At 47.4% G+C, this 17,273-nt stretch overlaps 1 protein-coding gene across 4 annotated transcripts; it reads left to right on the top strand.

Moving 5' to 3' along the window:
* Positions 1-13,031: 13,031 nt before the first annotated feature.
* LOC136504389 (zinc finger CCCH domain-containing protein 22-like) lies at positions 13,032-17,273 on the top strand. Of its 4 annotated transcripts, none has more exons than XM_066499307.1 (9): positions 13,032-13,911; positions 14,016-14,201; positions 14,368-14,553; positions 14,699-14,799; positions 14,933-15,190; positions 15,303-15,534; positions 16,038-16,229; positions 16,368-16,433; positions 16,528-17,273. In XM_066499307.1, exons 1-8 carry the CDS (start codon positions 13,196-13,198, stop codon positions 16,399-16,401), a joined length of 1,905 nt encoding a protein of 634 aa, XP_066355404.1. In that variant the 5' UTR covers positions 13,032-13,195; the 3' UTR covers positions 16,402-16,433; positions 16,528-17,273. The 4 variants fall into 4 exon arrangements, 2 of the variants coding, with proteins under 2 accessions (XP_066355404.1, XP_066355403.1); XM_066499306.1 differs by having other exon boundaries at positions 15,300-15,534; XR_010770870.1 differs by lacking the exons at positions 16,368-16,433; positions 16,528-17,273 and having other exon boundaries at positions 15,300-15,892; positions 16,038-16,172.

The following is a 17,273-nucleotide window of genomic DNA, read 5'->3' as shown; positions in this document are numbered from 1 at the left end:
GCTGGTTACAGAGTGACCAGACACGTCTGGTATGGTGACCGGACACGTCCGGTATTTGGCGACGTACTCAACGACTGGACGTGTCTGGTCGCCACACCGGACGCGTCCGGTGTGAATCAGCAAAATCGGTGTTCGGTTTAACAGTTGATCGAACGCTGGCAGCGTCTGGTCCGGTGTGACTGGACACGTCTGGTCGTTCGTGGGTGCTTACTATAGTCGATCGGACGCTGAGGCTCAGCGTCCGGTCAGCTTCTAACATACACGTCCGGTCGGCCCTGGAGCCTTACTGGACTCGACCGGACACAGCGGCTGAGCGTCTGGTCGTTTCGGTACTGTGCGTCCGGTCGTCTTGTCAGAGAGCCGTTGGAGGCAACAGTGGGACACGTGGCTGTCTAGTAGCTACCGGACATGTCCGGTATAGCGATCGGACACGTCCGGTATTCACGATCGGTGCGTCTGGTGCAGCGTCCGGTGCTGCGTCCGGTCGACCTGAAAAACGCCCAGTGAAGGGGTAACGACTCTATTTGTTCGTGGGGTTATAAATAAAAGCCGTGGTCAGCCTTTGGCCATGAGCTTAGAAAAGCTGAGCACACTAGAGCCTTGGTGGCTTGTGTGGTAGTGCTTGAGAGCCCTCCATCTCACACATACTTGATAGTGATCATTCGATTGTGTGAGTGGGCGATTTTAGTGCGATTGCATAGTGAGGTTGCATCGAGTGGCACTAGGTAATTGAGTTGCAAGCCAGCGGTGCTTGTTACTCTTGGAGGTTGCCACCTCCTAGACGGCTTGGTGGTGGTCTCCGTCAAAGCCCACAAGAAGCTTGTGCGGCGCTCCAAAGAAGTGCTTTGTGAGTGACATTGTGCTCGCCTCGCGGGAGCCACGAAGAGCAACTTTAGTAAAGCGTGTCATTGAGCTACCCTCACTTCTAGGGTAGGTTCTTGCGGTGTCCGATGTGTGGGCTTGGCGGATGATGCCAATTAGCCACCGAACCACCAAGTGAGCGGTCGACACAACAGAAACTAGCGTGTTGGCAAACACTTGAACCTTGGGAGAAAAATCACCGTGTCAACCTTGTTCTTCCCGTTGGTTTGCATCCCCGTTACTCAAGCTTGTGATTATTTTTATATACATTGTGCTTGTGTAGTTGCTCTTGTAATTAGTTAGCTTATGTAGCTTGCTAGTTACCTTCTTGCTTGTGTAGCATAGAAGTAGCTCCCTTGCGTTGCTAATTTGGTTTGTGTAACCTTGTTAGTCACATTACTTAGTTTATGTAGCTAAGTATTTGCGCTCTCTAATTTGGTATTGGTTGCCTTGTTATTGAGCATTGCTAGTGAGCTTAGTTGGCTTTGTGCTTTTGCTTACTAGTATATGTAGGAGCTCTCTTGTTGCTTAAAGTACTAGTGGCATAGGTTTATGTGACCTTACTCCTAGAATTGGTTAGGTGAGCTCTAGCTAGACCATCACCTTTGTTGCTTGATTAGTATCTTTGGAAGGTGCTAGAGAACATAGATAGAGGGGTGTAGTCTTGGCTAGACCGATAGTTTTAATTCCGCACTTGTTTCGGTTAGCCGACACGATTAATTTTAGAAAGAACTATTCACCCCCCTCTAGTCCGTCATCTCGACCCTACAACCGCTCCTATAAATACATGTTTGTAGGGATAGCTGGTACTACAGCTGTCCCTACAAATCTATTTATAGGGGCGGCTGGTAATACGAGCCGCCCCTACAAATCGATTTGTAGGGGTGGCCTGGGAACCACCCCTACAAATGTATGATTTGTAGAGACGGTTCGGTAGGAGCGGCTGGCCAAACCGTCCCTATAAATAGTTACGAGCCACCCCAAAAATCAATTATATAGTAGTGCGTGTAATGTTTTAGCAAAAATAGTACAACGTAACACCGAAAGTGTTACACATGTCCCTGTGCCGCCACCTGACCGTTCCATGGAACCTTGAAGTTGAAGAGGCGTGGGTCACCCTATCTGCAAACTCAACATCAGATATTCACGGCCTGTTTAGTTTCTAAAAAAATTTGCGCAGTATTCATCACATTGAATCTTACGGCACATGCATAGAGTACTAAATGTAGACGAAAAAAAACTAATTGCACAGTTGGATGAGAAATCGCGAGACGAAACTTTTAAACCTAATTAGTCCATAATTAAACACTAATTGCTAAATATAAATGAAAATGCTATAGTAGGCAAAACCTAAAAATTTTTACATCTAAACGTGCCCACAGATTGCATGTTTACAGTACATAGGCATTATTCCATGGCCGGTGTCACGCTGGGCTTTGGGTAGTACCTCAGCTAGTTGCTCAATCACCATCGAGCAAATAAAATAGTAGCATGTCGTCAATGGTTACGAAGAAACTGTGGCATGACACACGCTTGCGCCCCCCACGCCGGTACATGCGTGCGTTGGCGCGAACAAAACAGCTGACACGACACTACTGTCAGTGCGCTTGTGCAAAAGGTCATAAGAAGTGTTGGAGGGTAGCTCATGGCAGGACTCGCCGATAGCATAGCCATCCTAGTACTCCCCGATGGATGCAGTACTAGTTGTAAGGCCACGTTTAGTTTCAAAAAATTTTAGTTTTTGTTCATCATATCGATTCTTTAACGTATATATAGAGCATTAAATATAGACGAAAAAAAATTAATTGTACAGTTGGATGAGAAATCGTGAGATAAAACTTTCAAATCTAATTAGTCTATAATTAGACACTAATTACCAAATACAAATAAAAATACTACAATTACAAAACCTAAAAATTTTCGCGAACTAAACGAAAGCTAACATTTTATCAGGGCCACAGTCGCATTATGGCGAGCAACAAAACACGTACGGCGGTTCTCGTATCCATCGATGGATTGGATTGGATCCACAGAGAGATCGGGTTTGGATTGGACTGGCCGGTTTGAGAGGCATGTTCGGGAGGTGATCATGTATTATTTATTGCTGGCTGATTTAGTGTGAAAGAAAAATACTATTCTTAACTACTATCATCGTTTACGAGCAGACGAACAGGCTATGGATTCATGGAGAAGAAGAGGCAAGCATGGTAGTAGCATTGATGCAGGCCAAGCTCACACCAAACCAAACTGGAAGGCAAGGCCAAATGCAAGGCGCTGCTGCATCTGCGGCATGAATGCTTGCTTGCCTGCCTGCCCTGTTCTGTTCGTCCAGCTTTTCGGCTCTGTTCGCGTGCTCTTAAATCTGACTTAATCCGTTTTTTTATCTAGAATCGTGTTTTTCTCTTATAAATTTCTCCAGAATTCCTCCAAACCATCCAGATTCCTCCAGAACCTACATGCATCAGCAATTCCTCTTTCAATCCTTGTCGACCTCCAAAGCTCTTCTCTCCTTGCAGCCGTAGTTTCTTGTCGCCTCTAGAGCATACGTACTCCTGCTTGTTTCGCCTCTAGAGCATACGTACTCCTGCTTGTTAAAAATCTGCAATTTTGCTATACGATTTTACGTTTTCTCCGTGAAAATAAATTTCAGTGTGTTTCTGTGTTTTTTTTCGTTGAAAACATGAAATTCCTAGACGATTTTAACAACGGGAGCGAGACCCGTCTTGGCAGTGGCACGCAGGAACCGTGTGTCGCGCAACATCGCCTGGTGCTGGACTGCTGGTGGTGCTGGTCTGTTGTCTCCGTCTTCTCTCTTTCAGTCTTTGGGTGTTTTTAGTTGTCCAAACTTTGGACATCTAAAAAACACGTAGCACAGTAGTGGTATGGTAGCATTTTATTTGTATTTAGTAATAATTATTCAACTGTTGACTAATTAGGTTCAAAATATTCGTCTTTCAAAGTACAACCAAACTATGTAATTAGTTATTTTTTTATCTATATTTAATGTATGTGTTTAAAGATTTGATGTGATGAAAAATCTTGTACTGTGCAAAATCTGGAGGTACAAAGTTGGTGGAAGCATGGATGGATGCGATGCCTAGTATAAGGGGGTGTTTGGTTCCTACAGAAAAATTTTAGTCCCTATCCCATTAGATATTTGGACACATGCATGAAATATTAAATATAGACGAAAAAATAACTAATTGCGCAGATTGTGGCTAATTTGCAAGACGAATTTTCTAAGCATAATTAGTCCATGATTTGACAATGTGGTGCTACAGTAATATGTGCTAATGACGGATTAATTAGGTTTAATAAATTCATCTCGTTAATTAGTCTCCATCTATATAATTAGTTTTATAATTAACTCATATTTAGTTCTCATAAATAACATCCGATAAATTTAATCCATAGAACCATACACCTAGGAACGGACGGCCGGCGTCGCTGCATGCTGGGCCTTGTTTAGATCACCCTAAAATTTCAAGTTTTTTCACTTTCTCTCCATCACATCAATTTTTAGCCACTTGCATGGAGTATTAAATGTAGGTAAAAAAATAACTAATTGCACAGTTTAGTTGAAAATCACGAGATGAATCTTTTGAACTTAGTTAGTCTACGATTAGACAATATTTATCAAATAAGACGAAAATACTACTATTTATCGAGTTGAAATTTTCTTCAATCTAAACAAGGCCCTGGTTGGGATCTGGAGCCATCCACACACAATCATAAAAGCTAAGGTGGTGGCAGGTGGCTAGCTGTGCGGTGACGCACACAAGTGCCGTTTCGTGTGAGCTCAGCCCTGTCTGTCTGTCTGTCTGTGTGCATCGTCGACGTGCTGCGGCATATGACTGTGCCAGTGAGCGAGCAAACGGAGTGCAGGCTGAAATTTAGCTTACAGCGTGTTTAGCTTACAGCGTGTTTAGTTAGAAGGAATTTTAGAATTTGGCTACGGTAGTATTTTCGTTTTTATTTGATAATTAATGTTTAATCATAGACTAATTAGGCTCAAAACATTCGTCTCGTAATTTTCCACCAAACTGTGTAATTAATTTTTTTTTGTCTACATTTAATGTTCCATACACGTATCGCAAGATTCGATATGATGGATACTGTAGCATTTTTTGTGAAGTTATTTTGGAAGTTTACGCTGATATTTACGTAAAAAGAAAAAAACATTGTTCGATGGCTTAAAAAAAAGTGGCTTATTAATAAGCTCAAAAGTCGAGTTCAGGCGACTTCGTGTCTTTGCGAGCCAGGCCGGCCGGGGCTGAAACCGAAAGCAAGCACAGCTTCACCTGCCTGCCGCTACGTACCATTTCCTTTGTCTTGCCTCGCTTTGCTTGCAGCTCCATTTCGTTTGTCACTGATCAGTGATCACTACTGCTAGTGGCGCTAATGGAAGTCGTGCGTTTTACTACCGGCAAAGACCTTGCGGAGCATGTACTAATAAATAATACACAGTACAGTTTAAGCACCGTTCGCTTCTCTTATAATCCATCCTTTTCAGTTTGTTTTTTTAGCAGGAATAATGTTTTTCTCTCACAACAAATCAGTCGGAACAGCGTTTCGACTTGTTTTTTCAGTGAAAGTAACGGGGCCCAAGTCTTCGAGATGAGCTGCCGGCCGGGGAGGAAGGGAGGAAGAACTCTCAATGCCGGCCATGGTCTACGACGACGTGTTGGCATAGCACATTGGCACTTGAGTTTTCATGATAAGAGGTACCGGTACGTGCTACTACTAGAGTACTCTGCTCCATAGCAAAGCAAAGATGTTGGCAATGCAAGCTTGCTTTCGCACAAAGGCAGTCATCGATGATAGCAAAACATACATATATTGTTGGGGGAGCCCATACGGAGTATGGGTCAACTCCCCCTCAAAGAGGCCTGATGAAGGAATAATGGCGGAGGCCTAGCCGGCTGAGGCTCTCCCCAAGACGGCGGAGGCCTAGCCGGCGGAGGCTTCTCCCCAAGACGGCGGAGGCCTAGCAGGTGGAGGCTCTCCCCAAGACGGCGGAGGCCCAGCCGGCGGAGGCTCTCCCCAAGACGGCGGAGGCCTAGCCGGCGGAGGCTTCTCCCCAAGACGGTGGAGGCCTAGCAGGCGGAGGCTCTCCCCAAGACGGCGGAGGCCCGGCCGGCGGAGGCTCTCCCCAAGACGGCGGAGGCCCAGATGGCGGAGGCTTTCCCCCAAGACGGCGGAGGCCCAGCCGGCGGAGGCTCTCCCCAAGACGGCGGAGGCCTAGCCGGTGGAGGCTTCCACCCAAGACGGCGGAGGCCTAGCCGGCGGAGGCTTCCCCCCAAGATGGCGGAGGCCTAGCCGGTGGAGGCTCTCCCCGGGACAGCGGAGGCCAAGCGCAGTAATCATGGCGGAGGTGTTCCCCAGGGCGGCGGAGGCCCATCAAGGAACGATCAGGTCAGCAAGGCATACACGGGGACAGTTGATGGGCCTCTAGTGGGCGTCGGCTTAGGCCTAAGATGAAGACATCGCGAGACGGTGTGATGAGAACACCCCTGAGGTTAGACACTAGGGCTAGAATATTCCTGGAATGTACCATAGCAGTTGAGGGGCACTGTTGTAAACTCTGTAAAGTGGTAGTTGAGCCCTATAAATAAGGAACACTTATAACTGTGAGGGAGAGGTTGGTGAAGCAATTATGAAACCCTAGTTCTTGCGAGTCGGTACTTGATCCTCACTCTCTCCTTCAGGCAGAGCCTGAGCCAAAGCCCGAGTCCGGAGCATCGGCCAAAGCCGAGGGCCTCCGCCCCTTTCTCTTACTCCTACTTGGCCAAAGCCTACTGAATCCCTCGTTTAGCGACCTTCTGTCTGGAGCCTCCGACAGAGGATTTTGTTCGATAGGAGTGCGCTGCGTTCAGCGACCTCCGCCCGTCTTAGGCGGAGGCCGACCTCCGCCCATCTCAGACGGAGACCCCGACCTAAGACAAAGGCCTCCGCCCACTTCTCACTCTTGTTAGAAACCAATGTTTCAACAGATATATATACAGGGGAGGGAGAAGAGATCAAGAGAAGCATGGGGGCAATCACTCAACAACGCGAGCGTACTAGCTCGCTCGGACTCGGAGCAGTGTCTTGACAGTCCTTGATCAATTCTCGTCAATCTTACGTAGGTATACCTTACCTCCCGGGCCCACATTGTGCCACTTTTACTTCCATTCAGTTAATTAATAGTCGCATGAACTGAGGTCACCATTGGATCAAGCGGATTCTAAGCATCTAATAGCCCTTCCATTCTAAATTACAAGTTGTTTTACCGATTCTTAGGTACATAACTTTTTTCTATACACAACAACAACAACAACAAAGCCTTTAAGTCCCAAACAAGTTGGGGTAGACTAGAGTTGAAACCCAACAGAAACAATCAAGGTTCAGGCACGTGAATAGCTGTCTTCCAAGCACTCCTATCTAAGGCTAAGTCTTTGGGTATATTCCATCCTTTCAAGTCTCCTTTTATTGCCTCTACCCAAGTCAACTTTGGTCTTCCTCTGCCTCTCTTCACGTTACTATCCTGACTTAGGATTCCACTATGCATCGGTGCATCTGGAGGTCTTTGTTGCACATGTCCAAACCATCTCAACCGGTGTTGGACAAGCTTTTCTTCAATTGGCGCTACCCCTAATCTCTCACGTATATCATCGTTCCGAACTCGATCCCTTCTTGTATGCCCGCAAATCCAACGCAACATACGCATTTCCGCGACACTTAGCTGTTGAATATGTCGTCTTTTCGTAGGCCAACATTCTGCACCATACAACATAGCAGGTCTAATCGTCGTCCTATAAAACTTGCCTTTTAGCTTCTGTGGTACCCTTTTGTCACACAGGACACCAGACGCTTGCCGCCACTTCATCCACCCTGCTTTGATTCTATGGCTAACATCTTCATCAATATCCATGTCCCTCTGTAGCATTTATCCTAAATATCGAAAGGTATCCATCCTAGGCACTACTTGACCTTCCAAACTAACATCTTCCTCCTCCTGAGTAGTAGTGCCGAAGTCACATCTCATATACTCAGTTTTAGTTCTACTAAGTCTAAAACCTTTGGACTCCAAAGTCTCCCGCCATAACTCCAGTTTCTGATTCACTCCTATCCGGCTTTCATCAACTAGCACTACATCGTCCGTGAAAAGCATACACCAAGGGATGTCCCCTTGTATGTCCCTTGTGACCTCATTCATCACTAAAGCAAACAAATAAGGGCTCAAAGCTGACCCTTGATGTAGTTCTATCCTAATCAGGAAGTCATCCGTGTCTCCATCACTTGTTCAAACTCTAGTCACAACATTGTTGTACATGTCCTTAACGAGTCCGACATACTTCGTTGGGACCAGTGTTTTCCTAAACGCTAAACGGTAAACAGTCGGTCACCTACCGTTTAGCCATTATTCAGGCAAAACGTCCCATTAAACGGGCTAAACAGCCAATTAAACGGGGTAAACGGGTGATTAAACGGAAACGACGCACCACCGTGTAGCGTTTACACGGTGTTTAAACGGGCTAAATGACCGTTTAGGCGAACAGTGGTTGGGACTTTATGTTTATCCAAAGCCCACCATATAACATTCTTTGGTATTTTATCATAAGCCTTCTCCAAGTCAATAAAAACCATGTGTAGGTCCTTCTTCTTCTCCCTATACCGCTCCATAACTTGTCTTATTAAGAAAATGGCTTCCATGGTTGACCTTCCGGGCATGAAACCAAATTGGTTCATAGAGACCCACGTTATTACTCTCAAGCGATGCTCGATAACTCTCTCCCATAGCTTCATAGTATGGCTCATCAACTTAATTCCCTGGTAATTTGTACAACTTTGAATATCCCCTTTATTCTTGTAGATCGGTATCAATATACTTCTCCTCCACTCATCCGGCATCTTGTTCGATCAAAAAATATGGTTGAACAACTTGGTCAACCATACTACAGCTATATCCCCGAGGCATCTCCATACCTCGATTGGGATACCATTCGGTCCCATCGCCTTACCTCCTTTCATCCTTTTCAACGTCTCTCTGACCTTAGATTCTTGGATTCTCTATACAAAGCGCCTATTGGTGTCATCAAAAGAGTCATCCAACTGAAAGGTTGTGTCTATATTCTCACCATTGAATAATTTGTCAAAATACTCTTGCCATCGATGTCGGATCTCATCCTCCTTTACCAAGAGATGCTCCTTTTCATCCTTAATGCACTTAACTTGGTTGAAGTCCCGTGTCTTTCTCTCATGAACCCTAGCCATCCTATAAATATCTTTCTCTCCTTCCTTCGTACTCAAATGTTGGTAAAGATCCTCGTACGCTCTACCCTTTGCCACACTTACAGCTCGCTTTGCAGTCTTCTTTGCCACCTTGTACTTCTCTATGTTGTCCACACTCCTGTCATGGTACAAGCGTCTATAGCATTCTTTCTTCTCCTTAATAGCCCTTTGGACTTCCTTGTTCCACCACCAAGTATCTTTAGCCTCGCGTCCCCTTCCTTTGGTTACTCCACACACCTCTGAGGCTACCTTTCGAATGTTGGTTGCCATCTTGTCCCACATATTGTTTATGTCGTCTTCTTCCTTCCAAGAGCCCTCTTTGATATCCCTTTCCCTAAATACCTCTGACGTCTCCCCTTTCAGTTTTCACCACTTTGTTCTTTCAATCTTAGCTTGTTTATCCCTACGGGCACGCACCTGAAAACAAAAATCTACCACCAAAAGCTTATGTTGAGAAACAACACACTCTCCTGGTATCACCTTGCAATCCAAGCATGCTTGTTTGTCCTTTCTTCTTATGAGGACAAAGTCAATCTGGCTACAGTGTTGTCCGCTACTGAAGGTCACTAAATGAGATTCTCTCTTTCTAAAGAAAGTGTTGGCTATCATCAGGTCAAAAGCTACCACGAAGTCCAGAACTTCCTCCCCCTCCTGATTCCTACTACCATACCCAAAACCTCCATGAACTGCCTCGAAACCTGCGCTTGTAGTACCTACATGCCCATTAAGATCTTATCCTATAAAAAGCTTCTCACTGCTAGGTATAGCTCTAACCAGACCATTTAAGTCTTCCTAGAACTATCTCTTAGCACTCTCGTCGAGGCCTACTTGGGGGGGCATACGCACTAATTACGTTTAAGACCATATCACCAACGACAAGCTTAACTAAGATAATCCTATCTCCTTGCCTTCTCACTCCCACCACACCATTCTTGAGGCTTTTATCAATCAAAACTCCTACTCCATTTCTATTCGCGACTGTCCCTGTGTACCAAAGCTTGAAACCTGTATTGTCCACCTCCTTCGCCTTCTGACCCTTCCATTTAGTCTCTTGAACGCATAATATATTTACACGCCTCCTAGTCGCAGTATTAACTAATTCTCTTAACTTACCTTTAAGTGACCCTACATTCCAACTACCTAAACGGATCCTAGTTGGTTTGACTAGCTTCCTTACCATTCGCACCCGTCGACTCTGATGCGAAGACCCTTGCTCATTTTTCACTACACCCGGGCGCCGATGTAGCGCGCCACTAAGGAAGCGACGACCCGATCCTTGGTTACTTGACACCATGCCCAGATCACGACACGGCGCGTCATGGGGGTGATGACCCGGCCCTTGCCCATTTAACACCATACCCGGGTTCTGATATGGCGCGTCGCTAAGAGGGTTACGCCCCAACAATTTTCTTTCGGGTTTCATCTCCATTTAAGTGGCTAAGTTTTTACATTGGCTCGCCACGCCTAACACAACCCTACTCCTTTACCAGGGCTTAGGACCTGCTATGCTGGGACTTTTTTCTATACACCTAAATAAATATACACTATGTCTACATACATAGTATGACTTAAGGGGTTAGAAAAAGGCAAAACGATTTACAATTTGGAATGAAGGGAGTAGAAAAAAAATCTATATCGCATCCACGTAAACAGAGGTACTAGAACAATTTTAAGGGGTCGTTTGGCACAACTTTGCTTCGCTGGTGAAGTAATCCTTTTTGGCTTCGGCTCAATGAGCAGCTTCATTCGTAGAGCTACAACTATTCTGATAAAATGTTTGGTAAAACAATGAAAAGAATGAAATGACTATAATGCCTTTTCTATTTCCCTTTATTTTTTTTCTCCTCTTCTACTTACTTATTCCCCCCTATCTCTTATCAATCCATATCGCTTGGGCAAAAACCCCACCCCACCCCTCTGTCATCATCCACCCCTGACGCGTGCCATTAGCACCTTGGCACCGAGCTCCTTATCCACGCCCCGTCCTGGAGCCCTGCACGTTTGTCCACCTCAATGCCGCCACCCTCACTCCTCCCCTAAGGTCCAGCGCCAACGCCCCACCCTGGGCCGCGTCGTCGCCCACCTCGACGCTGCCATCCGCGCCCTGCCGCTAAGCTTCAATGCCAGCCCCTCGACCATCCTCCTCCTTGCACTTGCACCGAGTCTGGGCATTTTGTGGAGCCTGGACAAATGAGAGACAGGGCAACAATCCTATGTTTTCTATCTTGGATCCTAATTCAACAACTGTCTAATTATTGCATTGTTCACGAAAAGGCCACAAGCTACTTAGAGGGCGTTCGCTGGTCTGAAAAGTTCAGACCAGCCGGCTGGTTCCCCACTCATTTCACTGTTCATCCATCCAGTCAAACAGTGTTTCTCTCTCACAAAACCAGCCAGTTTCAGCCAAGATTCTGCTAGCCGAACGGGGCCTTAGTCTAGGCCCTATACGCCAAAAAACAACAATGCACACCAGTGTCTCTCAACCTAAACTCAGCAAACTAAAACCAGCTATGATTTTCCTACATCGTATCCTAGTTCGCCAACTGTCTAATTATTGCATTGTTCATCAGGATACCATTTATACCTGCACAAGAAAGGCTATAAGCTACTCAATTCAGGCCGTATGCGTCAATGAACAACAATGCACACAAAAAGGTTGTAGATTGTTCAGAGCCAAACCGTATACGCGAGCGCAAGTGCCAGTCAACCTAAGGTCCCGTTTAGATCCAAACTTTTTTGGATTTTAGCTACTGTAGTACTTTTGTTTGTATTTGGCAATTAGTGTCTAATTATGGACTAATTAGGTTCAAAAGTTTCGTCTCGTGATTTCTCACCCAACTGTGTAATTAGTTTTTTTTTCATCTATATTTAGTACTCCATGCATGTGCCGCAAGATTCGATGTGACGGGTACTGCGCAAAATTTTTTGGAATCTAAACAGGCCCTAAATTCAACAAAATAAAGCACCTATGTTTTTCCTACCTCGCATCCCAGTTCACTAGCTGTCTAATTATTGTATCGCTCATATACGCCAACGGCGAATAATAATGTACACAATGGTTGTACATTGCTCACAACTAAAACATATACGCCAACATATGGGTAGTAATTATGACTACTAAATTCAGAAGAATGGAAACATTGCTCCGGGGATTTTCCTCCATCGAGTCAAATTTCGAACACCTCAGGACTATTTAGTTTGAAGCTAGCAAAAGTTAGGCTAGACAACAGCTCAAGGTACCGGATTTTGGAGGCTTTGAGTAGAGATGATATTCAGCTACAGATGCTCCAACCAAATAGCCCCATATGCGAGTTTATTCTTTATATTTACATATCAAAATCTACTGCCGTGAAACTCGACCAAAAATCAAATTTGGCATGCAATGCCCAAAACTTGAACTTCGGCCTCGTTCACTTTGAAAAAAAAATGAACCCGATGAATAGTATCATTTTCGTCTTATTTGGCAAATATTGTCTAATCGTGGACCAACTAGGCTCAAAAGATTCATCTCGTGATTTCCAACTAAACTGTGTAATTAGTTATTTTTTTACCTATATTTAATACTCCATGCAAGCGGCTAAAAATTGATGTGATGGAGAGAGAGTGAAAAAACTTGAAATTTAGATGGCATCTAAACAAGGCCTTCTCTTGATTACTCACTCTGTCATTTCGACCTTCAAAATTCAAATAAAAAATTAGCAATAGTAGCACTTCTTGGGTTGTTGACTCCTTTGCACGCAAGGAAAGCCAAAACAACCGCCGAATTCAAATCCCCCACCGAAATTTCCCCCAAAACATTGATGGAGGGAACTGGAACGGCCCGATTTTTGGTGTCCAACCCAAGCACCCTATTTAATTCACCACACTCTGCTTTTTACTCCAACCGTGCCCCCACACCCCGCTCCTCTCCTCGCTCCCTTTTCCCCTTCCCTTCTCCCAGGCAGCCTTCTTCCCCTCCCCTCTTGCTTTCTTTCAAGAAGGGAGAAGGAAACCACCACACCACCCCTGATAAGAAGGGGCCGGAGTCCGGACGCGCCTGCCCGCTCCCCGCCGCGACGCCATGGACGCCTGGGAGGCCACCAAGGCGGTGTTCGACCGGGTGCGGGCACTGGACCCGGACAACGCGTCCAAGATCATGGGCCTGCTGCTCATCCAGGACAACAGCGACAAGGAGCTCATCCGCCTCGCCTTCGGCCCCGACCACCTCCTCCACGCCTTCGTCGCCGCCGCGCGCGCCGACCTCGCGGCCAAGCCCGCCTCCCCGCCGTCGCCCGTGCTCGGCCCACTCCACCAGCCCGCCTCGCCCTGGGGCCCAACGGCCTCCGACCACCACCACCAGCACCAGTCCCCCTTCGCCGCCGCCGACCACGCGCTCGGGTACGAATACGACGGTGCCGCCGCCCCCGCCGACGCGTTCTTCCCCGATGACTACGACTGCTGGTCCCCGGCCGGCGCCACCGGCGACCGCCGCAGCTTCTCGCTCAGCGACGCCGAGGCCGCCGGCGGCGCGTGGAGGCCCTGCATGTACTTCGCGCGCGGGTTCTGCAAGAACGGCTCCTCCTGCCGCTTCCTCCACGGCTTGCCCGAGGACGACGACGCCGCCGCGGAGCGGCAGATGGTCGTCATGCGCGCCAAAGCCCTCGCCGCCGCGCGCTCCCAGCAGCAGCAGCTCATGGCGTCCGCGTTCCCCTTCTCGCCGTCGCCGCCCAAGGGCGTCAACCTCAACTTCCTGCTCCACCGTCACCAGCAGCAGCAGCAGCAGAGCGAGCCCCAAAGGTGCCATTTTTATTTCCTCGCCACCATCAAAGATTGCATTTTTGTTCCAGTCTCTTGTGCCGGCCGGCCTTGCTGATCTAGTAGTCTTTCGCTCGCTGCTTCAGCGCGGCGGCTGCGGCCGCGGTGGCCATGCCGCTTCAGGGCGGCGACGACATGCACAGCAGGTTCCCGGTGCGGTCGCCCCGGATGGACCGCGGCGAGCTCATGTCCAGCCCCGCCGCGCGGCAGATCTACCTCACCTTCCCGGCCGACTCCACCTTCAGCGAGGAGGACGTCTCCAACTACTTCAGGTACCGGGCACGCCGCCATTATTGGGGGTCCTGTTTTGTTTCGACTACTGTCTCCCTTGCCTCTCTCCTAATAGTCCAGTCCATTCCAGTCCAATAATGGGCGAACGAAAGAAACCAACTCGGCTGATTGATCCATCGATGGCGACGCGCCCCGTTTGTTTGGCAGCATGTACGGGCCGGTGCAGGACGTGCGCATCCCGTACCAGCAGAAGCGCATGTTCGGCTTCGTCACCTTCGTCTACGCCGAGACGGTGAATATCATCCTGGCCAAGGGCAACCCGCACTTCGTGTGCGACGCGCGCGTGCTCGTCAAGCCCTACAAGGAGAAGGGCAAGGTCCCCGACAGGTTCAGGTCCGTCGCCCTCCTCGCCTTTCTTCTCTTCCTCCCTCGACCCTCATGCATTGCACATTGCTTGTTTTGACAGTTTCTGTTCGTAGCAACGGAAGCGTCATCTTTCTTGTTGTGTTGTTTTCTAATTTTTTGTTTGGTTGCGCAGGAAGCTGCAGCACCCGCACCACGGCGACTTCGCCGGCTGTACGTCGCCCACCGGATTGCTGGATTCCAGAGACCCCTTCGACCTGCAACAGCCGCAGATTGGTGAGTAGTAACTGCTCTACTCTCTGGATTGCATTGCATTTGCATGCACTCATTCCATTTTTCTTTTCTTGCAGCATTTCTTCTGTTGCAGATGGAGTTTGAGTGTTTGACATGTTTGTTTGGCAATTGCTAGGACCAAGGATGATGTACGGGAACATTGCCAACCACGAGGCGTTCCTGAGGAGGAAGCTCGAGGAGCAGCAGCAGGCGGCCGAGCTGCAGCAGGCCATCGAGTTGGAGGGGCGCCGCTTCATGGGGCTGCACCTACTCGACCTCAAGAGCGGGGGTCACCACCTCGGCTCCTCCCCCGCCGCCATGACCGCTATGGGGCAAGGTGAGGGCGGCAAAGGCAATGGCAATGCCGTCCAGCTGGAGGATGTCAACATCCGAGGTCTGCTTCTTGTTCTTGACCCTGACAAAGTTCTTGAGGTGCTTTGAATGGTGAATCCATGGTTCAGAGGTTGTGACATCCGTATGGAATCCATGGTTTGTGGCTGCAGCAGATACTCCTACCAAGATGATGAACAGTAACAGCCTTGCCATGAGTGCGCCTGCAGCAGCAGCTGCTGCTGTGTGTGCAGCCGTTGCAGGAGGCGAGCACGAGGAGCAGCAGGGAGAAGAGGACGGGGATGGGGGTGGCAGTCCCAAGCAGGCAGTCAACCCTGGGGAAGAGGAGAAGACGGAATCTGGCCCTGTCACTGCTACGCCCATTGTTGCTTGTGGATTCCAAGAAAGGTCCATCTGCCAAATGGGCACTGAGGTCACAGGCTAGGATTTAAAATTTCTTTTAGGGGAAAGGCATGGGAGGAAAGGCAGACTTTCCCTTTCTTTCTCTGGGCATGTTTTGCTGGTTCATCATGGTTGGGTAGGTAATTGGTTTATAAGTTTGGCAAAGATGTGTGACGATCAGATGGCAAATCCAGCGTGTTTGTTGTCAATATGCTATTGTTATCGTCCGGCTTAGACCTAATTTGCCTCGATAAGCAATTGTATAAGAGTCGGTTAGGTACATAGGCTGTGCTGATCGTTCATTGGTAGTTTTGAATCTTGATTGAACCAACAAAAAGGGGGAAAAGGAATGCGATGGCAAAAGGTAGGGGAAAGGAGAAAAGAAACAAGTGACTGCCGCAGCTAATGGCTATTGTTAAGCTGTATCTTGGTGCAACTTGTTCCCTTTCTTTTGGGTTTGGTCTTGATCTTTCCAGGATTGAATGTTCCTTGTTTTGCTTGGATTGCAGTGGCGTGGTGGAGCACATTTTGCCTGACAACCCCTTTGCATCCCCCACCAAGGCCTCCACTGATACAGCTCCAGCAGCTCAAAATGGGAACATCAGCAATGGCAGCCCTTACCATGTGGCTTCATCCCTCTTCCCACCTGCATCCACCATTGAGCTGCCCCCATACAACTCCTGCTTCTTTCAGGCGCCCAGGTAGAAATTCAGCCACTTCTCTCCATTGCTGTTTACAGTAGGATGTATGTATTGTTGGTAGCAGCACAGCTGTTTACAGTTTCTTTTTATAATAGCACAGTTGTTTGCAGTAGATAGTAAGAAACTGTTTTTCTTCAGGTTTTCTCCTGGGCATGAAGCCATTGGGCTGTGAATACAGAGCACCTCCTTTCCTCTAATCTGGGAGTAAGTACCAATCGGCTGCTTAATCATGACGCATATAAAATTAGCCCCCCCACCTGATGGTTGTGTCATTGTTTATTTATGTTGTTACCTGCAGGGACTATCAATGACCACATCAAGTGGAGGGAAGAGTAGAAAGCTTTTAATTAACAAATACTGGACAACAGCAACAAAAAAAAAGACAAGTCTAGGTTGTTTTAGCTCTAGGCCTAAGTATATGATATGATAGTAGTCCTATATCCTATATAAATAATAGTAGTCGTTTAGTAGCTCCTGCCGGTATCAAGATTCAAGAACAAGATCAAATTACTGGTCCATCTCGAATGCTAGTATGGATCTCAGTTTGATACAGGTAATTAAAACCCACCTCGAATGCTAGTATGGATCTCAGTTTGATACAGGTAATTAAAACCGTAGATGGTGTAGTACTAGTAACTAGACAACTAGTCCTGGCAGCTTGTTGTAGTGAAGTGACATTGCTGCATACAGACATCCAAAGGAAACAGAGGGTAGTAGGGGAGTGGACAAAAGCCAGGCCAGACAGACATGGTGTTGCTGCTGCAGCTACACAAGGAAAAGTGATGAGACGAGACGGGGGTAGTGCTGGGACCAGAGCACTCACGGGCGCAGAGAATCACCTTCACCTCCATGAGCAATTCAGCAGAGACCCTTCTCACCCGTGTACTACTTTGCCCATCCTCTTGTCATGTTTGCATCCAGTACTCCTTGTCCTTGGGTCTGTGCATCCACCTTTTGCTCTTCTTTTCACCCTTGTAGTACTCGTATAAAACAGCAGGAGGTAGTAGACAAAGAAATGGAAAAGTAATTATCAGTCATTTATTT

This window comes from Miscanthus floridulus, chromosome 14 (assembly GCF_019320115.1).
Source record: "Miscanthus floridulus cultivar M001 chromosome 14, ASM1932011v1, whole genome shotgun sequence".
Classification (NCBI taxonomy): Eukaryota; Viridiplantae; Streptophyta; class Magnoliopsida; order Poales; family Poaceae; genus Miscanthus; species Miscanthus floridulus.
This window is presented reverse-complemented; position numbering and strand designations above follow the sequence as displayed.

What these genes read in the sequence shown, in the direction of transcription:
- LOC136504389 (XM_066499306.1), top strand. Translation starts at nt 13,196, where the DNA reads ATGGACGCCTGGGAGGCCACCAAGGCGGTGTTCGACCGGGTGCGGGCA. An exon ending in GCTTGTGGATTCCAAGAAAG is followed by an intron (nt 15,535 to 16,037) that starts GTCCATCTGCCA and finishes CTTGGATTGCAG; the next exon opens with TGGCGTGGTGGAGCACATTT. An exon ending in TGCTTCTTTCAGGCGCCCAG is followed by an intron (nt 16,230 to 16,367) that starts GTAGAAATTCAG and finishes GTTTTTCTTCAG; the next exon opens with GTTTTCTCCTGGGCATGAAG.